The 24,821-nt window shown below is 44.7% G+C and overlaps 1 protein-coding gene across 1 annotated transcript in view; it reads right to left on the reverse strand.

The window, feature by feature from the left end:
* Window positions 1–2,225: 2,225 nt before the first annotated feature.
* LOC138767539 (C4b-binding protein alpha chain-like) overlaps window positions 2,226–24,821 on the reverse strand; it is a 106,596-nt gene continuing 84,000 nt past the window's right edge. Inside the window, exons 19-25 of the mRNA XM_069945095.1 lie at window positions 17,737–17,833; window positions 14,730–14,809; window positions 14,256–14,432; window positions 12,887–13,078; window positions 10,315–10,411; window positions 2,992–3,071; window positions 2,226–2,571 (exon numbers count right to left, since the gene is read on the reverse strand). Of these exons, the coding sequence (XP_069801196.1) occupies window positions 2,381–2,571; window positions 2,992–3,071; window positions 10,315–10,411; window positions 12,887–13,078; window positions 14,256–14,432; window positions 14,730–14,809; window positions 17,737–17,833 (914 nt within the window). The 3' untranslated portion in view covers window positions 2,226–2,380. The remainder of the gene's footprint in view (window positions 2,572–2,991; window positions 3,072–10,314; window positions 10,412–12,886; window positions 13,079–14,255; window positions 14,433–14,729; window positions 14,810–17,736; window positions 17,834–24,821) is intronic.

Here is a 24,821-nt window from a genome sequence, read left to right on the forward strand (position 1 = left end):
CTGAAGTTTTTGTGCCGTCCCCTTTCCCATAGTGCAGATCCCGTGCATGCGCCTCTGCCAGCGTTTGTGCAGGGTGATCATCCCCCTGGGACCATGTTTTGCTGTATTGAAGACACTATGCAGCTATTTGACATCGCATACAAGTGTATTCCTAATGAACGTGTCCATGCACATGCAGACAATTGCAGATGCATATCCGTAGCCCTGTCCGTAGCTGCTGCGTTTCTGTCTGTTCTAGTTTTAGGCTATGTTCACACTACGTATAAGTACGGCCGTTGTTGCCATAGGCAACAGCGGCCGTACTTTATGCGCCTGTGAACACTGTCTATTGTTCTATGGGATCCCGGACGGAGTGTATACACATTGTACATGCTCTGGCCGGGATCCCGTGCGGCGCCGCAAATAACTGACATGTCAGTTTTGTGAGGCCGTAATTCAGTAAATTGCGGCCGTAGGAAACCCTGTCAGTTGACACAATGAAGCGAGCGGCTCCGGGTGACGGAACGGCCGGTCTCTCACGTAGTGTGAACATAGCCTTATAGTTATACTTATAGGACTTGTCAAGGTAAATATTTTTGCAAATATATTTAAAGGGGTAGTGCGGCGCTAAAAAATTATTCACAGAATAACACACATTACAAAGTTATACAACTTTGTAATGTATGTTATGTCTGTGAATCGCCCCCTTCCCTGTGTCCCACCACCCCCACCCGTGTACCCGGAAGTGTTGGTGCATTATACATTACCTGATCCCTGTCAAGGGCCGTCCGCCATTTTGTGCCAAACGTCATCTTCGGACAGACGGCCGAGCCGCTACCGCCCGTCCCCCCTCCACCGCGTCACAACTGTGCTCAGTCGCGATTGGCTGAGCACATAACTGTGCTCAGCCAATCGCGGCTGAGCATCAGATGACGCTGCAGAGGGCGTCCGGCTTTCGGAACAGTCGGTGTGTGCCAAACGTCATCTTCGGACAGATGGCCGAGCCGCTACCGCCCGTCCCCCCTCCACCGCGTCACAACTGTGCTCAGTCGCGATTGGCTGAGCACATAACTGTGCTCAGCCAATCGCGGCTGAGCATCAGATGACGCTGCAGAGGGCGTCCGGCTTTCGGAACAGTCGATGTGTGCCAAACGTCATCTTCGGACAGACGGCCGAGCCGCTACCGCCCGTCCCCCCTCCACCGCGTCACAACTGTGCTCAGTCGCGATTGGCTGAGCACATAACTGTGCTCAGCCAATCGCGGCTGAGCATCAGATGACGCTGCAGAGGGCGTCCGGCTTTCGGAACAGTCGGAGCTGTTCACCGGCCGGCCGAAGAAGATGTCACTGAATGAAGATCGGAGACGGGGGGAGACGGCACGTGACAGGTGAGTATAGCGCACCACACTTCCAGGTACACGGGCGGGGGTGGTGGGACACAGGGAAGGGGGCCATTCACAGACATAACATACATTACAAAGTTGTATAACTTTGTAATGTGTGTTATTCTGTGAATAATTCTTTACCGCCGCACAACCCCTTTAAGCAAACTTGCCTCCTTCTCCTGAAATGCTGCTCTTTACCTCCCAATTTTGACAGCTTGTTGTCTAGGTTACAGACCACCACTCTGCTCTAAAAGCAGTGGTCTGGCTGGTATTGCTATAATGTAGATGTATGGAGATATTGGGGGACATTTATAAAAATGCGCCTCAGGCCTACGACACAGTAAATTTGCCCATTTTCCGCAGCATACTCCAGCCGCATGCTCTGCTCACCTGATAGGCGGTAAGGCGGTGAGGAGGCGTGGCCTCCTCCCATGCCTGATTTATCATGAGTATCGTGGTACAAATCTACACTTGCTCGGGTGCACCAGGCGCAGGGCTAACTAGATTTACAAAGAGGCCTCTCAGTACATCTGTCTGGGAAACTGGGGGCGGGGCTTGATTTAAGACTGGCGTACCCCAAAGTGTATATACTGTATACTATAGCTATATATATACACCAACCAGACTACTGCTTTTAGAGCAGAGTGGTGGTGGTTTGTAACCTAGACATTGAGCTGTCAACAATGGGAAGGAAAAAGCAGCATATCAGGAGAAGGAGACAAGTATTCTAAATGAATGTATAAGCAAAAACACTTAACCTGATGAATCCTATAGTACAACTATATTAGCTGAGATCAGGTTATCCCTAAATAAATAAAATATAAAAGGTATTGCTTCAGTATAAAAAAAAATACACATTGAGTAAATGCAAATTTATTATGTTTTATTAAGCAAGTGTACAAAATACTGCATAGCGGACTATTTGACCTATTATAGCATTAGGTCATAAAAAGAGAGAGTAGCAAATCAAAAACAAAGTACAACCACAATTTCTTCGCTTTCCTTGTAACTTCCTTTTTATTTATGTAATATGGAGCTGGTTTGAAAGGGCAAATCCAGTTGCCTCTTCTTAATTTCAATGTCCAGCTTCAAGTTCTCTATCTGGAGGTAGAGGTACTGCACCTGCAGGTACTTAATCCATTCATCCGGGGTTGAAGTACATTTCCGAGCTTCTTCTTGCAATTCCCAGATGCGATCACACACAGGTTCTATAAAAAAAGGACACAAATATGAGTTGTGTCAGTCTGACTGTATACCCAATCCCTTCTATCAGGGGATGTTCCTGATGATTGGAGAATGGCCAATGTTATACCCATCCACAGGAAGAGTAGTTAGGAAGGGACCAGTAACTACAGACCAGTTAGCTTGACATATGCAGTAGTAAAAAATATGGAAACTCTTGGGGGAAAAAAAGGTTAATGGATCACTTCAAAGTCGACAGCCTAATTTACCCAAACCTGACGGCAGATCATGGCAGACTAATCTCATTGATTTCTTTGACTTTGGCCACGCCTCCTCCCTGCATTGCCGCCCGCCCATCAGGTGAGTAGGAGGGTATGATTGGCGCAATGATAGTGAATGTCAACTTAGGTGTGAACACTACCTAAATATTTTTTGTGGTGACTTACCTTTGCATACTGGGGGTTTACCGCTCCATGTACCATCTGCTTGACATTCTCTATCACTTCTTCTTGTTAACATTGAATATCTTAAATATAAAGAACAAAAAGATTTTGTTTTTTTAAATGATTTTGACACCTTTTCATTTACTAAATAGACTATTTTTTATTTTTTTTAAACTAACAGATTCTGTTTTTGCTGTGTATAGCAACCGGTCACTGTGCAGTGTTCATTTCTGCAGATCATTTTACAAGGGAAACTTACCTAAGGTTATTTTCACACAATGGGGGACATTTACAAAGCGCACGCCCCGCTCGCCCGATGGGTGGGCTGGGGGAGCCCTGGGGGGCCGTGACGAGACGGGGAGGAGGCGTGGCCTCATTCCGTGCCACATTTATCATCATTTACGCATGCTCGCAGTTGTAAATCATAATCCAAATCTACACCTGCTGGAAGCAAGTGTAGATTTAGTACGCCGAGTGCAGATTCGGGGGCCTGGCCGGCCGGCCGGAGGGGTGTGCGCCTCTTAGTGAATCCTGCCGGGGAAAGGGGGCGAGGCCTAATATAGTATATAGTCCTTGTACGCCGGTCTTTATAAATCCTCCCCAATGTCCTTGTTTAGTTGATTCTTAGCAATCTTTTTGGATGGCCGTAATTTTGAGAGAAAAATACGCCCGTAATTTGCATAATGCGGCAAATTTTTGCTTTAAAATGACAACCGTCCAAAATACAGCCAATAAAAGACTCGTGAACATAACCTAATAGTGATCTTTAAAGCAAATGTACCAGCAGGTACATCACTCTAAGAGCTTTACAGCTTCAGGCCTGAAGCACTGGAGGCGGGCCCTACCCCAGTGTGACGAAACCCCTCCCCTTCTGTGATGCGGTTCCTTGATTCTAAGGGGAGGGCAGAATGTTGGGGCAGTGACCAGTAAGAGACCAGCGCTATGCTCGGAAACTGGGCTACAGGTCAAAAAAAAAATGACCAAGGCACCAGCATCCCCGTGCCAGTGCCAGTCTATTAATGTAAAGATCTTAAAGCGATGTACCTGCTGGTAGATTTGCTTTAAACACTTTATAGATACTAGAAGAAGATCAAAACACTAGAGTCTAGGAGCTGGACCCGTGTTAGTTTCCAAAACTATACAAACAGCACCAAAGTGTGAATCTTTGTACACTGCCCCCTTGGTTCTTGGTTTGGCCTGGAGGGCTCCTTTAATTCCTAGACGACCCTGAACGTACAGTTACATCATGAATGTCTTTCACCAGACGACCATGGACATAACTTTAGGTCATGGGTCTCTAAGGAGCTATGAAGAGCGCTCCGGAGCGAAGCACGCTTCATAGCAGATGGGGGCCGGCTGCAGCCACAGCTGGGCCCTTATGTTAATGACAGGCTGCACTGATCGTGCTGCAGCCTGTCATTAACCCCTTAAGCGATCACAGCATTTAAGTGTAAGTGACAGGAGCAGGTCCTGTCACTTACCGATCGGGACCCCCATAGTGTGACTGCGGGGGCCCAGATCGCTTTCACAGACTGCTGAAGGTCTCTTACCTTACCTTCCTCTGTACGGTCCGATCGGTGCTCTGCTGATTAGGCCTGCCTGTGGCAGAATCAATGAGCAGAGCGCTGATAACCCTGATCAATGCCATGCCTATGGCATAGCATTGATCAGTTTATGCAATCTATTGATTGCATGTAAAAGTCTCCCAGGGGAACTTAAAATGTGTAAAAAAATAAAGATTAAAATCACCATCCCCATATACCATTATATAAATAAACATATTAAAAAAATAAATAAACATATTATATACTGTGGTGTGAGTAATTGTCCAATCTAATAAAATATAACAATCGCCATCCCTTACAGTGAACAGCGTAAACAAAGAGGGGAAAAAAGCGCCAAGATTACAGATTTTTTGTTACATTATATTTTTTTAAAATTAATAAAAAGTAATCAAAACATCCAATCTACACAAATATGGTATTAATAGAAACTAGGGATCATGGCACAAAAAATGATACCCCATACAGCCCCATAGGTGAAAAACTAAAACCATTATAAGCATCACAATAAGACCACAGGGCACAGACACTCTAGGCCAGTGATGTTCAACCAGTGTGTCGCGACACATGGTCGGGTGTGCCGCGGGGAAAGTTCCCCAAACTATGGTGCCCCTGTGAAACAGGAGAGAACAATGGGGGAGAGAAACCTGGGGATGGGGAAGAAACAGGGGAGAGAAGCAGGGGGGAGAGAAGTATGGTGGAGAGAAGCACAGGAGAGAAGCATGGGGGAGAGAAGTATGGTGGAGAGAAGCACAGGAGAGAAGCAGGGGGGAGAAGTATGGTGGAGAGAAGCAGGGGGGAGAAGTATGGTGGAGAGAAGCACAGGGGGGAGAAGTATGGTGGAGAGAAGCACAGGAGAGAAGCACAGGGGGGAGAAGTATGGTGGAGAGAAGCACAGGAGAGAAGCACAGGGGGGAGAAGTATGGTGGAGAGAAGCACAGGAGAGAAGCACAGGGGGGAGAAGTATGGTGGAGAGAAGCACAGGAGAGAAGCAGGGGGAAAAAGTATGGTGGAGAGAAGCACAGGAGAGAAGTAGGGGGGAGAAGTATGGTGGAGAAAAGCACAGGAGAGAAGCATAGGGAGAAGAAAACAGGCCCAGGTTTCACACTGAGTTAGTATAAGTACATTTAGAATCTATATTATTAACTATATGTATAATATGTACTGTTTTAGTGTCATTTTGTGCCATTTTGGTTGGTGGTGTGCCCCCCCGTAGAATATAGCCCCCTGTGAGCTCCCCCCAGTAGTATGTAGCCCCCCTGTAGTGTATATAGCCCTCTGTGAGCTCCGGCCAGTAGTATATAGCCCCCGTGCTCTCCCCCTGTAGTATATAGCTCCCTGTGAGGTCCCCGCAGTAGTATATAGCCCCTGTGAGCTCCCCCCAGTAGTATATTGCCCCCCAGTGAGCTCCCCCCTGTGAGGTCCCCCCTGTAGTATATAGCCCCCCCTGTGCGCTCTCCCCTTATAGATGGCCCCCAGTAAAAAAAACAAAAAAACAACCACAACTCACCTATCACCTCGCTCCCCCGCCGCGCCTGTCTTCTTCTCCTCTCCTGGTCCGGCCCCCGGCTGATGCGCGCTCTCTGGGGATGTCCCGGGGATTCCCCAGCAGAGCGCGCACCAGTCACCTCAGTGTACGCCGCCGGCCTGTACTTCCGGGAAGTACACTGAGGTCTGTGGTGCGCGCTCTGCTAGGGAATCCCCGCGACGTCCCCAGAGAGCGCGTATCATCCGGGGGCCGGACCGACACTGCCCCCAGCCCCACAGGCGTACTGACATCTAAGGACAGTACGCCTATGGGGCGGGAGGCAGTGCGGTGGGGAGCGGGACCTCCTAACTTCCCCGGGACGGTCCGGTTAGCTGGCCTCCGCGGTCCGGGTTCGGGGGGGGGGGGGGCGCGGGGGGGCGCCATTTGCCTTCTCTGCCTAGGGCACCAAAACTTCTTGTCCCGGCCCTGATTACATGACTGGTGCAGAAAAGTGAGTGGTGAAAAGGCTACCACCTGGCCCAACACCGCTGATATCAAATCCTGTATCCCCTCCCAATAAGACTTCAATAATGTACAACTTTCTGAAAACAGTTGATTTGAAAGAAAAATATTTTTGCTGGAGTACCCCTTTAGGCTAGGTTCACACTATGTAACTGTGCGGCTGTATTTTTTATGCGGCTGTAAATGTGCGGATAAAACTCCGGCCGTGGGAAAAAATAGACATGCGGCTCAAAACATACGGTCATTTACTTTGAAATCTGGTTCAACTAAAAATAACAAATAAAATCTTAAGAAAGTGATGCAAACACCTCTGGATGCATCTGGGAAAGCAGGGAAACAGTTTACATGAATCGCTATTACCGGGGTTTGCGATCCTCTGCAGTAATGCCGATGTCTCTCATGGTTAATCTATTAAAATAATAAAACACATTTTCATTGTAATAAAGTCCCTTTCGTTGTTCAATAATTAAATTTAAACGAATCCATCATTTTGCAATTAAATATACTGTTAAAATAAATAGATATATAAATAAATGTATATTTATCTATATATTTATTTTTTGACAGTATATTTAATTGCACAATGATGGATTCGTTAGAATTAAATTATTGACCAACGAAACTGAATTTATTTCAAAGAAAATGTGTTTTATTAATTAAATATTAATTAGTACAGGAAGCTCCATAAGCTGTTAATTCATATGCCGGCAATAGAGCTTTCTGTACTAATCATCACTTTACTTTAATGAAAACATCAAATGTTTCTTCTAATTATGTTATCACAATAGCATTATTAGAAGAAACATTTAGAATTATATGTGCGCTCAGCTGATTGGCTGATCGTCTCAGCGCACATATAATGAGCCGGTCCGCAGTACAGTGACTTCATTGTGCTGCGGACCAGCGAAGAGGACACATCGGGGTGAGTATAGAGCTCTCCCCACCCCCTCCCCAGCACTGCACCCCTCCCAGCAAGGAAGGGGGGGTCAGTTAACCCCTTCCTTGCTGGGATGGGTGCAGTCTGACATCAGTCTGGCCCCCAAGGGGTTAAGGGGGATGCAATACATCCTCCCTTAACCCCTTGGGGGCCAGACTGTAAGCAGCGATCTGTAAAGATGCTGCATACTGTAAGGAGCACAATACCGCTCACAATGATGGGTGTTGTGCTCCTGTTTGTGTGTTTTTTGTGTGTTTCTCCCTTTTTGTTTTTCAGATATCGGTATCCTGTGGATTACGTCGGATTCCGTGGACTACGTCGATGACCAGCGTTTTTTTAATGTTTTTTTTTTAATAAAACGGTCAATGAGGGGTGTGGGGGTGTTTTTATTTGAATAAAAAAAAATTTTCACTTGTGTCTTGTCTTTATTTCTTTACTTTATAGACTTAGTAGTGGAAGCCGTCTAATAGACGGAATCCATTACTAAGTCGGGGCCTAGTGTTAGCCGGTATAAAATGGCTAACACTAACCCCCTATTATTACCCCAGTACCCAATGCCACCAGGGGTACTGGGAAGAGCCGGGTGCCAGTGGTCCCGGAGCGTCAAAATTGGCGCTCCTGGACCGGGCGGCAGCAGGCTGGTAAGATTTAGGCTGGGGAGGGCCTAAACCAATGGCTCTTCCCACCCTGGTGTTACCAGGCTGCTGTCGTTTGGTTTTTAACCCGGCTGGTTATAAAAATAGGGGGGACCCTATGCGTTTTTTTAAATTATTTATTTAAAAAAAAAAACGCATAGGGTCCCCCCTATTTTTATAACCAGCCGGGTTAAAAACCAAACGACAGCAGCCTGGTAACACCAGGGTGGGAAGAGCCATTGGTTTAGGCCCTCCCCAGCCTAAATCTTACCAGCCTGCTGCCGCCCTGTCCAGGAGCGCCAATTTTGACGCTCCGGGACCACTGGCACCCGGCTCTTCCCAGTACATCTGGTGGCATTGGGTACTGGGGTAATAATAGGGGGTTAGTGTTAGCCATTTTATACCGGCTAACACTAGGCCCCAACTTAGTAATGGATTCCGTCTATTAGACGGCTTCCACTACTAAGTCTATAAAGTAAAGAAATAAAGACAAGACACAAGTGAAAAATTTTTTTTATTCAAATAAAAACACCCCCACACCCCTCATTGACCATTTTATGAAAAAAAAAAACATTAAAAAAACGCTGGTCATCGACGTAGTCCACGGAATCCGACGTAATCCCCAGGATACCGATATCTGAAAAACAAAAAGGGAGAAACACACAAAAAACACACAAACAGGAGCGGTGATTGTGAGCGGTGTTGTGCTCCTTACAGTATGCAGCATCTTTACAGATCGCTGCTTACAGTCTGGCCCCCAAGGGGTTAAGGGAGGATGTATTGCATCCCCCTTAACCCCTTGGGGGCCAGACTGATGTCAGACTGCACCCATCCCAGCAAGGAAGGGGTTAACTGACCCCCCCCTTCCTTGCTGGGAGGGGTGCAGTGCTGGGGAGGGGGTGGGGAGAGCTGTATACTCACCCCGATGTTGTCTCTTCGCTGGTCCGCAGCACAATGAAGTCACTGTGCTGCGGACCGGCTCATTATATGTGCGCTCAGCCGATCAGCCAATCAGCTGAGCGCACATATAATTCTAAATGTTTCTTCTAATAATGCTATTGTCATAACATAATTAGAAGAAACATTTGATGTTTTCATTAAAGTAAAGTGATGATTAGTACAGAATGCTCTATTGCCGGGAATATGAATTAACGGCTTATGGAGCTTCCTGTACTAATTAATATTTAATTAATAAAACACATTTTCATTTAAATAAATTCAGTTTCGTTGGTCAATAATTTAATTCTAACGAATCCATCATTGTGCAATTAAATATACTGTCAAAAAATAAATATATATATATAAATATACATTTATTTATATATCTATTTATTTTAACAGTATATTTAATTGCAAAATGATGGATTCGTTAGAATTAAATTATTGACCAACGAAAGGCACTTTATTAGAAAGAGAATGGGGGACATGTATCAAGCAGTGTACCTTGTGCTCCTTAGTATTTTTTGGCGTAAGTGTGATGTGCACAGCCCTTCGTCAGATTTACTAAACAGTTTAGCTCGGTGTATGTGTGAATATGACAGCTTACTCCAGTTTTTTGCCTTCTTGACATTTGTGGGCGTGGTTATCCGTAAGAATATTCTCAGCCGGGATTTATCATGTGAGAATTTGGAAATTTTCGCATTTTCGTTCGCATCTGTACTCCAGTCCCAGGGTAGCGGAACTTTTTTAACCAGGGTCAATTCATGAATACCTGCAGTAAAATGCACAGCGCCAGGGAAGCTATAGCAGGTGATTTATGAACCAACATGTGAATGTTCATAAATACCTTACTAGGCTGCAAACATATAAGCCAGTGCACAGTGCTAAAAATATTCGCAAAAAAAGGTGCAAATGATAAATGTCCCCCAATGTGTTTTATTAATTTAATATATTAACTATTAGAGGCATCGGCATTCGGCATCATTGCCGGCTATTTTTGAAGTACTCCTGTCAATCCCCGGCCGCATGTCCAGCCGCAAACAATGGTCTTGTTCATTTTTTACGGGTCCGTTTACGATCGGGCCATAGATTCATACATAGCGTGCACTGTGCAGCCGTATATCGTATACTTTCCAGCGTACGCATGAACCACCAAAAATACCGCCGCACAATTACAGCCGCAAATACAGCCGCACAGTTACATAGTCTGAACCTGGCCTTAAAGCGCAAGCTTGTGCTGTATAAGGAGGACCTTGTGCTTACCCTGCATCACAGGTATAGTTGACTATAGAACCAAAAAGGAAGTCTTTAAATTGCATCTGACCATGATATATATCTCCTGGGTTACCACATGATATGCCTGGGGGGGATAAAAAGAAACATGCATGTAATATTTATTTTTAGAACTTAAACACAAAATATTTAAATGCTTAAAAATTCACATAAAAAATTCCTTCAAATCAACTGGTGCCAGAAAGTGCCAGAGATTAGTAATTTACTTCTATTAAAAAATCTCTAGTCTCCCAGTGCTTATGAGCTGCTGTATGTCCTGTAGGAATTGGTGTATTCTTTCCATTCTGGAGAGCAGGAGAGGTTTTCTTTAGTGATTTGCTACTGCTCTGGACAGTTCCTGACATGGACAGAGGAGGCAGCAGAGAGCAGTGTCAAACTGGAAAGAATACACCACTTCCCGCAGGACATACAGCAGCTGATAAGTACTGGAAAACTTGATATTTTTTGAGAGAAGTAACATAGTTAATAAGGTTGAAAGAAGATGAGAATCCATCAGGTTCAACCTAGGGGAACCCTACTGTGTTGATCCAGGGAAGGCAAAAACCCCTATGAGGCAGATGACAATTGCCCCATCACAGGGAGAAAATTCCTTCCCGACTCCAATGGCAACCAGAATAATCCCTGGATCAGCGTATCACCGGAAACCTAATGCCCATAACTTGTAATGTTATATTTTTCAAGAAAAGCATCAAGGCCTCCCTTGAACTTATTTAAAGGGGTAGTGCGGCGGTAAAAAATTATTCACAGAATAACACACATTACAAAGTTATACAACTTTGTAATGTATGTTATGTCTGAGCCGCGATTTGCCGAGCACAGTTATGCTCAGCCAATCGCGGCTGAGCAGCTGATGACGCGGCCGGCACTCATGAAGATCGAAGGTGTTCGGGCCGGCCGGCCGAAGATGACGTTTGGCACAAGATGGCGGACGCGTGTTGGCACGGATCAGGTATGTATAATGCACTACACTTCCGGGTACACGGGTGGGGGTGGTGGGACACGGGGAAGGGGGCCATTCACAGACATAACATACATTACAAAGTTGTATAACTTTGTAATGTGTGTTATTCTGTGAATAATTTTTTACCGCCGCACTACCCCTTTAATGAATCGGCCATGACAGCATCATGTAGCATAGAGTTCCACAGTCTCACTGCTCTTACAGTAAAGAACCTGCGTCAATGCTGATGGTGAAATCTTCTTTCCTCTAGACGTAGACGTCTCTAGACGTCCCTAAGACGTCTTTTTTTCTAGCGTAAATAACCCCAAGCGTGATAACCTGTCTTGGTCCTGTAACCCACCCATTCCCTTAATTTGTGGCCCTCCTCTGTACCTGCTCCAGGTCAGCTGTGTCCTTCTTATATACTGGTGCATGGTGCTGTATACAGTATATATCATGTGTGGTCTGACCAGTGATTTATAAAGAGGTAAAACTATGTTCTCATCTTTAGCATCTCAGCTTATTTTGATGCATCCCATTATTTTATTAGCTTTGGCAGCTGCTGCCTGGCACTGATCACTAAAAAAGTGAATTTACTGTCCACCAATACCCCCAGGTCCTTTTCGGAAGTAGTTTTACCCAGTCTTTTATAATTTAGCACATAATTGTACTTGTACAATGTACAATGCATAACCTTACATTTATTTACATTAAACTTCATTTGCTGTTTATCTGCCCAAGCCTCCAGCTTCATCAAATTCATCTGTAATATTATATTATCCTCTGTAGTGATTCATTTACCCAAGTAAATTACAAATCTCTGGCACCGGTCGATTAGAAAGCAAACATTTTTCTGTAAACTACCCCTTTAACAATTTATTATTCTATCTAGACTTCTTGTGTACACAGAAGAATGGGCAACACATAAATTATTTTTAATTTTTAGATTCTAGAGTTTTCATTCACATAACTAGAGAGTAAATAAAATGTAGGTACCTGCCCAAAAAAAAACAAAAAAAACCCTGTGTCCTCTACGTATAATAATACAGATATTGTTTCTCAGCCCTTTCAAGCTTTCAAGCTCCCAATCCCGTGCTTTGGTCAGGTGCTGCGGCACAGTGTTATACAGAGATGAGTTGTTGCACACAGTACTGTACTCTATCTAAGAATACACAGTAGACAGGGAGGGGACCCTGCTCTGTACAGCGCTGTGCCGCACTGCTTGAGAAGAACATGAGATCTGGAACTTCAGGGCTTATTCAGGTACCAATATGAATGTTGGTGGAAGCAGAGGGGCCGTGTCGCCCCTTAATGCTGCCACCTAACAGAAGCGGCTATGTAGAGTGAAAATGATTCATTTATTTTAATGAAGTCATAATACAAGGCAATATAACTTTATTAAAACAATGTATTAGCAAAAAAAAAAGTTTTTTAGTCTCTGGACTACCCATTTAACATGATGAAGGATGGAGAAATACATAGTCAGTTTCTGGGTCTATCAGTCGTTACCAAGTGGGGAAAGGATGTAAATGTACCCCAATATTATAATATTATATAGATAATGCACAGCTTAGCGGAAATGGGATGACAAAATACACTTACGTGTACAAAATAACTCATGCTGTGACCATGTGAGGTTATCGAGACAGGTAACGGTATTACTCAGGCCAGTGACAGGAACAAACCCCGGGCGACATTTATACTGCACAGTTTTTCCAATGTCAAAAAAGTCTTGGTGGATAAACTCTTCTTCCACCACGGCGAAGTCAAGTTCACGAGGGAATGTACACACCGCTGTAAGAGAAGTATCAAAAGGCTCATTATTGTGTAAAATTCATCAGCTGGTAAATATGGCAGTCATTACATTATCTATACATTTAGGTTGCTCGAAAACGGTCGTCTTCCAAAAACAGCGGGTGCAGATCACATCCACCGTGAACGGTGCCGATATGTAATACTACAAACTAATTGATAACAGGAGTGATGTTGTTTTTGGGAAGAAAGCGACTATGTTTTTCTAATTCTGGAGAACCCCTTTAAGGCCCCTGTGAAATGACAGTAATTTGGTCAGTATTTTGTATCCATATTTGTAAGAAAACGTATATACTATAGTGCTATGCTGTGTTCTGTAGCGTCTATGTGATAATTGGAGAGGGTATGAACTATTAAGAAAAATTGCACCCACAAAGGGCCATGAGCCCACAAAATTAATATGGAAATCGGTGACAGTGTCATCAACAGCCAGTAAGGCAAGATCCAGTCTAAATTCCCCTGTCTTAATGGATCTATAGTATTGGTCATTGGTCAACTGGAAGTTCTCACCCAGCATTTAAAACAGTATTACATATAATGGTCCTATCAGTAGTGGCGAGACCTCAGTGCCTTGTGCACCCATCGTGTGTGGTGGGCAGAGGTTCCCTATGATGCTATCCTATATTGATAAAGAAGTCTGTATTATATATATCCTATATTGATAAAGAAGTCTGTATTATATATATCCTATATTGATAAAGAAGTCTGTATTATATATATCCTATATTGATAAAGAAATGTTTTAAATCTGGCAGCTGGCAGGTGGGAATTTGATCAGGAGTAGGAACTTACCTCTCCCCGTGCCCACGGTAAGTGGTGTAACCGGCCTCAGGACCCCAGTGCTGACACATTATGACCCGGCTGATGGACTGGCCGCTGGGCCAGTCAGTGACTGAGGCGAGACGCCACTCCAGTCACTGATTGGCTGGTCGGGACAGGCATATTCGCCTGTCCCTTGTCCTGGTGTAAAACCAGAAGGCACATCAGTCTATACATGGCTGCCTAACAAGGAGCAAGTGAAGATCTACATCATGTGTACTGTGTTAGTAAGTCATATCATACTCATTGCAATGGTTTGTGGAGAAGAAAACATGTTAAAATTGTCTAACCCCATTCATGTTCACTTCAGATTTGATAAAGTTACGAGAGAATATCTAACCTTTGCACTGTGGTGGACCAGATGACCATTTGCCCTCTTCTAAGCAGGATACTGAAGCCTTTCCTACAAGCTGCAATGTATTACACTTGTATGTCACAGAGTCATTGTAGCTATATTCATCTTTCTTATTGCTATATGATCCGTCTTCAAGTTCCTCAGGTGGTGAACATTTTTGGACTAAGAAATAAACCAAGATTTTTTGTTACATTAAAGTGACAAAAGCTAAACAAACAAAAAAAACAACAACATGTATGAAACATAAGATCCCCGATATGGTTAAAAAAAAAAAAAATAATAATGTAAATGGCAAATTTGCTTTAAAAGTTATAACGACAGGGACACTTTAATGATTTAACAGCCGATATAAAGTGATGTCAGGTAGATTTTACCAGATCTGTTTTATTCATTTGTCTTAGGGGGGAAATGTTGTTAAGAAGCAAAAATACGACTCCATGTTTGAATTTGATAATTTACCTTCACAACGAGGTAAAGGGCGACTCCATTTTCCATGTGCTTCACATTTCAGAGAATTACTTTCGGAAACCATTTTGTATCTAAAATTAAAAAAGCAAATATAATCTTTTATATATTTTTGTTTTTTTGTACTCTTCTGCTTAAAGTCATTAGTAATCGTATGTGTGATTAGCGTGCCGTAGCCATACTTATGCTTCTTATTAGGAACATTTGTTATACTGTATTTGCTTGATCGATCTAATGTTATATGATGTTATAAATAACCCTTCAAGAACAATTATTTAATATTTTTGAGACTACATAAATTGTCTGCTAAATGATTTAGTAAGGTCGGATTCACACTGCCTTAAAATCCTGGAAAAATGCCTTTAAAAATGTCAGCGGGCAGATGTAAGCTGGAGGTCAATGGAAGCATGCTGAGGGGGTGGCGTTTTTTTCGTTGTTTCTTCATTGGGATTGTTCTGGTTGTCTCATAAACACCATTGCTGTGTGGATGGTCTTTTTTACTGCCATTTTTGTCACCTTTTGCTCCAGCAGCTAGGTCATGTTGGTTTTCTCACACTAATGCTCTGTTCATTAAATTTTTATGCTTGAAAAAAGGCACTATTTTTCCCAAAACACAGCAATCGCTGAGCTCAGGGAGTCTATTTTTCATTGCCCCAGTAGCCAGAATCCTGCTCCACACTGACGAGGGGCAAATACCCCGAAACTGCAGTCTGTGGATGGATGCCTAGCCTTGGTAACCCTTGTCTTATGTCGTTATACTCGCCACTGAGTTAGACTTTGACATAAAAGGGGCCTCCCTGGTATTTCCCTATTTATGTTCCAATACTCGCAACAGAGTGGGACTTAAGGGGCTACGTATCAGGGTGGTTTGGTGCTCTCCCCACTGAGAGGCACCCCTCGGCAACAGGCTTTCCTTCCCTGGAGGGATATCTGGCTACTCCCGTGTTTTGAGACTCGTAAATGAGACTCCACGGACCATTCTTTTGCATCCCTAAAAATAATGGCCCAAATTTATCAAGTTGCCTGTTATTTACTCTTTTACACCATCGCAATGACATTGATCCAAGCTCGGTCATGCATTGCCCCTCCCCCTTTTCCCCTGCCAGATTTACTAAGAGGTGTACGCATTTTAGTAAAGCCAGACGGCCCTGCATCTAGCTTAGGCATTGCAGAACAAATCTACACCTGCTCGGGAGCAGGTGTCAAATTGTATCATGAGTTATGTCTGCGGGTGGACATAAATCATGTTAAGGCTGGGTTTACACTTTGTTTTTGCAATCCGTTTTCTTCATCAGTTTTGTGCAAAAAACGGATGAGAAAAACATGCATTTGTGTGCATCCGTTTTGATCTGTTTTTCCATCGACTTCCATTATAAAAAAAACACAGATCAAAACGCATCCGTTTTTTAACATACACAAAAACGTAGTCGACCTCTTTTTTGTGTCCGTTAAAAAAACATCCGTTTTTTTTTTTTTTGTTATAATAGAAGTCAATGGAAAAATGAACCTAAAGGGATGTACACAAATAAATCTTTTTATTTTTTGCAAAAACGTAGTGTGAACCCAGCCCAAATCTGGCGTGGGAAGCGGCCATTGGGCAAGCCGGGATACAGCTGGCGTACACGAGGGAGAAAGCAAGAATTAGCGTCTTTATCTTGTTTTGGTTGCAAAATACTGAGCAAAAATACTGTGTGGGAACATAGCCAAAGGGTGCGTTTACACAGAAAGATTTATCTGACAGATTTTAGAAGCCAAAGCCAGGAATGGATTTGAAAAGAGGAAAAATCCCAGTCTTTCCTTTCTGACCTGATCCCTGTTATTAGTCTGTTCCTGGCTTTGGCTTCAAAGATCTGTCAGATAAATCTACCTGTGTAAACGCACCATAACTATGTTCACACTACGTATATTTCAGTCCGTATATGTATATTTCAGTCAGTATTGTGGTCCTCATATTGCAACCAAAACCAGGAGTGGATTGAAAACACAGAAAGGCTCTGTTCACACAATGTTGAAATTGAGTGGATGGCCGCCATATAATGGCAAATATTTGCTGTTATTTTAAAACAACGGCTGTTATATTGAAATAATGGCCGTTATTTACTGTTATATGGCGGCCATCCACTCAATTTCACCATTGTGTGATCAGATCCTTTCTGTGTTTTTAATCCACTCCTGGTTTTGGTTGCAATACTGACTGAAATATACTGACTGAAATATACGTAGTGTGAACCCAGCTAATGGTGCGTTTACACAGACAGATTTATTTGACAGATCTTTGAAGCCCAAACCAGATTTATTTGACAGATCTTTGAAGCCCAAACCAGGAACAGACTATAAACAGGGATCAGGTCATAAAGGAAAGACTGGGATCTATCCTCTTTTCAAATTCATTCCTGGCTTTGGCTTCCAAAATCTGTCAGATAAATCTGTCTGTGTAAACGCAGCATTAGGCTGCTTTAAAACTATTATTTAGCACCAAAAATTAAAATCCATGCTCATAATTCTATGCTGTAGGTCATAGATGAAAAATGAACCAACTGGTTTAACCCCTTCCTGGCATCTGACACATACACATATATGTGTTTTCATTTTTGTTTGGTTTTCCAATGCATTAAGGGGGATAATTGAAACTTTTAAGTAATCTTTCCACTTGGTTTACAGTGCACCACATAGTCGTTTTCAGAAATCCAAATGCCTGACACAATTGAAATCTATACAAATTAAAATAAAAAAAACGGCACAAAAATAATCACTTAAAACAGCTGGAGCGAGATATTATGCTGCAGTAAAAAGGTTACAATTATCCAAATTACCCTGGCATGTACCACTTTCATAAATCAAGTTGGCAGGAACATCTAGACATGGTCATGCCGGGCAGCAAAGTTTTTAACTTAGATATGTAATGAAGGACTTTGATTTTAACCCCCTTTGTCGGAGTGCTGGAACCATCACCACCTAACGCTATATATAACATTGCAAAACATTCTATTATTCAACTCACCCCTTTTTACATTTATAAATTGCTTCAGATTCGAATAAATTGTCATTTTCTTCATATAATGCGTCTACTAATGTTGGAGGCTTTCCACAGGATATCCCTGTAAGTGACATTTATGCAAATTATAGGAAAATATTTTCATGAGGTTAATTTTTTTAATTTTTCCATGCTGATCAGATACAGAAGATAGAAAAAAAAGCAAAGTATATTCTATCATTAAAGGGTTTTCTGATAAGTTCCCTACAGGTGGGGTCAGGACTTGAGATGAGTGAGCATATTATTCTAAACTGTTCAAATGAGTATTGAGGTGCTGGAAAGTCAGGGCCGCCATCAGGAATTTCTGGGCCCCATACACCCAAAGTGTCTGGGACCCCATTAACAAAAAATCCGGGACATATCTTTGACTGATGTCTCTGGTGTGGCGTGGGACACAGCTGCCTGTAGAGGATTTGGTTTTATTCGATATGTCCCACACCAGACCAGTTCCACCCAATCTCCCAGTAGCACCTGTGTCTGAACACCACTCCAGAGACATCAACTTTGAAAGAGGTACCCGTTAAAGCAGTGATGGCTAACCTTGGGAATTGTAGGTTTGACACAGCTGGAGTGTCAAGTCTAGCCATCACTGATTTAAAGGGTACCAGTCATTTAAAAAAAACTTTTGACATGTTATAGAGACATATCAAAAGTTTTGATCGGTCCAGGTTCGAGCATTCAAACCCATACCGATCAGGAGAAGACCACTGCAGCGCATCCTCTCCCCCGCTCTGTGTAAGAAAAAAAAAGACACCATAGACTAACAATATAAGCCTGTTTTTTTCCATGTATGATGAGGTTCTGCAGCAGCTGAGGTGTATGATGAGGTTTTGCAGCATCTGAGGTGTATTATGAGGTTCTGCAGAAGCTGAGGTGTATTATGAGGTTCTGCAGAAGCTGAGGTGTATTATGAGGTTCTGCAGCAGCTGAGGTGTATTATGAGGTTCTGCTCCAGCTGAGGTGTAGGATGAGGTTCTGCAGCAGCTGAGGTGTATGATGAGGTTCTGCAACAGCTGAGGTGTATGATGAGGCTCTGCAGCAGCTGAGATGTATGATGAGGTTCTGCAGCAGCTGAGGTGTATGATGAGGCTCTGCAGTAGCTGAGGTGTATTATGATGAGGTTCTGCAGCAGCTGAGGTGTATTATGAGGTTCTGCAGCAGCTGAGGTGTATGATGAGGCTCTGCAGCAGCTGAGGTGTATTATAAGGTTCTGCAGCAGCTGAGGTGTATTATAAGGTTCTGCAGCAGCTGAGGTGTATGATGAGGTTCTTCTGCAGCTGAGGTGTAGGATGAGGTTCTTCTGCAGCTGAGGTGTAGGATGAGGTTCTGCAGCAGCTGAGGTGTATTATAAGGTTCTGCAGCAGCTGAGGTGTATGATGAGGCTCTGCAGCAGCTGAGGTGTATTATGAGGTTCTGCAGCAGCTGAGGTGTATTATAAGGTTCTGCAGCAGCTGAGGTGTGTGAGGAGGTTCTGCAGCAGCTGAGGTGTGTGAGGAGGTTCTGCAGCAGCTGAGGTGTATGATGAGGTTCTGCTACAGCTGAGGTGTATGATGAGGTTCTGCAGCAGCTGAGGTGTATGATGAGGTTCTTCTGCAGCTGAGGTGTAGGATGATGTTCTGCTGTAGCTGAGGTGTAGGATGATGTTCTGCAACAGCTGAGGTATTATGAGGTTCTGCAGCAGCTGAGGTATATGATGAGGTTCTGCAGTAGCTGAGGTGTATGATGAGGTTCTGCAGCAGCTGAGATGTATGATGAGGTTCTGCAGCAGCTGAGGTGTATGATGAGGTTCTGCAGCAGCTGAGGTGTATTATGAGGTTCTGCAGCAGCTAAGGTGTATTATGAGGTTCTGCAGCAGCTGAGGTGTATGATGAGGCTTTGCAGCAACTGAGGTGTAGGATGAGGTTCTGCAGCAGCTGAGGTGTATGATGAGGCTTTGCAGCAGCTGAGGTGTATGATGAGGTTCTGCAGCAGCTGAGGTGTATGATGAGGCTTTGCAGCAGCTGAGGTGTATGATGAGGCTTTGCAGCAGCTGAGGTGTATGATGAGGCTTTGCAGTAGCTGAGGTATATGATGAGGTTCTGCAGCAGCTGAGGTGTATGATGAGGCTTTGCAGCAGCTGAGGTGTATGATGAGGCTTTGCAGTAGCTGAGGTGTAGTATGAGGTTCTGCAGCAGCTGAGGCGTATTATGAGGTTCTGCAGCAGCTGAGGTGTGTGAGGAGGTTCTGCAGCAGCTGAGGTGTGTGAGGAGGTTCTGCAGCAGCTGAAGTGTATGATGAGGTTCTGCAACAGCTGAGGTGTATGATGAGGTTCTGCAGCAGCTGAGGTGTATGATGAGGTTCTTCTGCAGCTGAGGTGTAGGATGATGTTCTGCTGTAGCTGAGGTGTAGGATGATGTTCTGCAGCAGCTGAGGTATTATGAGGTTCTGCAGCAGCTGAGGTATATGATGAGGTTCTGCAGTAGCTGAGGTGTATGATGAGATTCTGCAGCAGCTGAGAAGTATGATGAGGTTCTGCAGCAGCTGAGGTGTATGATGAGGTTCTGCAGCAGCTGAGGTATATGATGAGGTTCTGCAGTAGCTAAGGTGTATTATGAGGTTCTGCAGCAGCTGAGGTGTATGATGAGGTTTTGCAGCAGCTGAGGTGTAGGATGAGGTTCTGCAGCAGCTGAGGTGTATGATGAGGCTTTGCAGCAGAGGTGTAGGATGAGGTTCTGCAGCAGCTGAGGTGCATGATGAGGCTTTGCAGTAGCTGAGGTGTATGATGAGGTTCTTCTGCAGCTGAGTTGTATGATGAGGTTCTGCAGCAGCTGAGGTGTATTATGAGGTTCTGCAGCAGCTGAGGCGTATTATGAGGTTCTGCAGCAGCTGAGGTGTATTATGAAGGTAAACAGAAATTATACTACACCTCAGCTGCTGCAGAACTTCATATTACACCTCAGCTGCTGCAGAACCTCATGCTGGGAGTCGTAGTGCACAACGCACAATGCAGCAACAGCCTCCCGGCACAACAACTCCCAGCATACCTTCTTGTGCACTACAACTCCCAGCATATCTTCTTGTGCACTACTTCTTGTGTACTACTGTAATGCACAAGAAGGTATGCTGGGAGTTGTTGTACCACCGGACCAGTGGTCCCCGGGGGGAGATAAAGGACCACTGCAATGACGGGTCCTGGGGAGAGGATGGGGGCGGGACCGCTGCTGCTGCACCTGCAGGTCCTGGGGAGAAGGGGTGTCTGGGCATTCCCTGCAATGGTTAAATGACTGCTGTCTGCGTGAGTGCAGGCCGCAGTCATTGGCAGTGAGGGCCTGCTCCATATACAGCAGACCCCTGCTTCATATGGAGCGGCTCTGGAGGGGTTAAATGCCACTGTCAGTTGTGACGGCGGTATCTACACTGTAAAATAGCCGGCACAAGCGATCTCTAAGTGCCGACTATTTGAAGTTGAGGCCACTGGAAGCGGAGATTGGGCTGGGCTGTGGGGGTGACACTAAGGGCACACAGAGAACATGGCCGTCGCTCAGTTAGCTGTCCGCTGTGTTCTCGGTATTATACTTTATGTTAAACTGTGCTATTATGCAGCTTAAGGCTATGTCCACACAACGTATATTTTCATAAAATCCTGGCCGTTGTACAATGGCCGTGATTATTATTATGAGAATATACGTTGCTTTACCAACTATGGGATACCGGCTGGAGCATATACACATAGTATACACTCCGTCCGGGATCCCTTGCGGCGCCGCAAACAACTGGCATGTCAGTGCACACTATGGAGCAGCCTCTCGCTTCATTACGTGCTGTGGGAAGTTCTGATGCGGGCGCGTGCTGATGCGCCCGCATCAGAACATTGCAGCTGGAAAGATCATCTGGCCGGTACTGCAGTACCAGCCGGGATGATCTTTTCAGAGATCGGCCGTTCCGTGACCCAGCCGGTCTCTTCCGGCATGTGAACATAGCCTAACATGAAGTATCGAATACCAGGAAATCTGTGTACCAAACCATTGTTTTGCTTGGATAGCGATGCCGCAGAACCTCATCATACACCTCAGCTGCTGCAGAACCTCATCATACACCTCAGCTGCTGCAGAACCTCATCATACACCTCAGCTGCTGCAGAACCTCATCATACACCTCAGCTGCTGCAGAACCTCATCATACACCTCAGATGCTGCAGAACCTTGTACACACCTCAGCTGCTGCAGAACATCATACACCTCAGCTGCTGCAGAACCTCATTATACACCTCAGCTGCTGCAGAACCTTATACACACCTCAGCTGCTGCAGAACCTCATCATACACCTCAGCTGCTGCAGAACCTCATCATACACCTCAGCTGCTGCAGAACCTCATCATACACCTCAGCTGCTGCAGAACCCCCACTCCAGACGACCCCCCCCCAACTCTCTAACACACTCACAACTCACTAACACACGCACCAGTACACTTACGTTCTGCAGGGAAAGTCTGGGGCAGCATGAGGTGCAGTCCTCATCTTTTCTCCTGCACACAGCCGGCTCCGGGCCCCTCCCCCTCTTGTCCCGACAGAGAACGCTGCCAGAGAAGGTACTGAGGTGGCTGGGGAGGGGCCCGGGGGGAGTGAGGAGGGGGCCCTGCTTGTGTCTTCTCTCAGCTCTGCTCCTGACAGTGAGCGGCTGACAGACAGCAGGAGCAGTGCGCTTGTGTGCAGTACAGTTGTTAGGAGCTTCAGCGGGCCCCCTGAATTCTAGTTTGGGCCCGGGCCCCATACAACTGTACTGCCAATAGTGCCCTGATGGCGGCCCTGTGGAAAGTACTCGATACTCTAATGAGTACTGCATGGTAATCGTGTAAAAGAGTAAGTCTCCTCCCCACATGTTTGGCGGCTTAAAGGAGAAGTCCGGCCAAAATTAATTTTTATGTTGTTACTTATGAAAAGTTATACAAATTTCTAATGTACATTAATTATGGGAAATGCACATATAGAGCTATTTCCCTTAATTTAGTAGATCAGGAAGTGTTAGAAATATCTCTGAAGAAGTGACGTCACGACCCAGGGTGTAATTCCTATGGAGTGTCCAGCAGGGGGCGCTCTCTATATAGAAGTCTATGGGACTTTATTGTTTCTATGGGTTTCTATGTAATGTAATGTAATGTAATGTAGTGTACAGTGCTTTATTGAATGAATACATCTATGGAATACTTTGGGGAGCAAGTGTCCTTGCTCCCCAAAGTATTGCATAAATGTATTCATTCAATACATTCAATACACAGTAAGCCCGCCGATCCGCCGCATTTCCGCCGATCCGCCACACGCTGATCCGCCGCATTCCCGCCGATCCGGACCATATACATTGAACTACAGCTCCCATCATCTGCTTATAGTATGAACAGGTGATGGGAGCTGTAGCTGGGTAATGGATATGCCGCCGGGCGCAGGGGGGAGCCGCTCAGTACACAGCAGCTCTCCCCCCTCCTCCTCCTCCTTCCGGGATAACTTCCGCCTATACCAATGCTGAGTCCCTGCCTGGCCGCCGCTCTCCGCTCCCCCCCCCCCCATACATACCGGCTCCCGATGCATCCTGGTGTCCGCGCTGATGCCGGGAGCCGGTATAGGTGAGCGGAGAGCGGCGGCCAGGCAGGGAGTCAGCATTGGTATAGGCGGAAGTTATCACGGAAGGAGGAGGAGGAGGGGGGAGAGCTCCTGTGTACTGAGCGGCTCCCCCCTGCGCCCGGCGGCATGTCATATCCATTACCCAACTACAGCTCCCATCACTTGTTCATACTAGAAGCAGATGATGGGAGCTGTAATTCAATGTATATGGTCCGGATCGGCGGGAATGCGGCGGATCAGCGTGTGGCGGATCGGCGGAAATGCGGCGGATCGGCGGGCTTACTGTGTATTGAATGTATTGAATGAATACATTTATGCAATACTTTGGGGAGCAAGGACACTTGCTCCCCAAAGTATTCCATAGATGTATTCATTCAATAAAGCACTGTACACTACATTACATTACATTACATAGAAACCCATAGAAACAATAAAGTCCCATAGACTTCTATATAGAGAGCGCCCCCTGCTGGACACTCCATAGGAATTACACCCTGGGTCGTGACGTCACTTCTTCAGAGATATTTCTAACACTTCCTGATCTACTAAATTAAGGGAAATAGCAGTATATGTGCATTTCCCATAATTAATGTACATTAGAAATTTGTATAACTTTTCATAAGTAACAACATATCAAAAATTAATTTTGGCCGGACTTCTCCTTTAAATTAGCCCATAAGCATGTAGGGGAGGGGCTGGCACATCCTGCATACTGTAGCCATGTTTGCTGCTGGTCTAGCAGTGATTGGCTGGCTGTGTCATGTGACCTGGGTGTATATAGACCTAATTCACCTGATGCTTGATGAGGTCTTAGTATTATTAGGTAGGTAGACAGTTAGCTTTTGAGGACCAGCAATCTCACAGTGTGACACCCACCCCAAAAAACTGATATCACATACAATATACCAGTATTATACAGTATACTGATAGATAGTATATGCAGTTGTATACTGTGTTACAGTTTGTGCTTTTAGAGTATGCAGTAGGAATACTAACATTAAGCCACAATTCCCCAAAAGTCCCTTTTAGGACTAGTGATATTGCTTTAAGACTGAGTAGAATATCTAATACTGTTATATAATACTTGTTCACTCAACTCTAGTCAGGACCTCATTTTATTCTGCAGTAGAGCTATAGGAACAGATTTATGGAAACTGCATAAACATAAAACTGCTATTGTTGCCCATGTCATCCAGTCACAGTGCAGCTTTTAATCCTTAAAGGGAATCCGGCACCTTAAATGAGAGCAGCATAAACTAGTGACAGAAATGCTGAGCAGATTGGTGTGCTACTTACATCATTCTGTTCAGCCGTTCTCCTAATATGCAGGAGAATAGGATTCCTGCCCCACCCTCCAGCTGCTGATTGATAGGTGACTGCCTATACACAGCATGGATAGATAACGGCCAACCAGCAGCTGGGGGTGGAGTTTTCTGCTTCTCATGAATATCCAGGACT

Source organism: Dendropsophus ebraccatus, chromosome 11 (assembly GCF_027789765.1).
Source record: "Dendropsophus ebraccatus isolate aDenEbr1 chromosome 11, aDenEbr1.pat, whole genome shotgun sequence".
Lineage (NCBI taxonomy): Eukaryota > Metazoa > Chordata > Amphibia > Anura > Hylidae > Dendropsophus > Dendropsophus ebraccatus.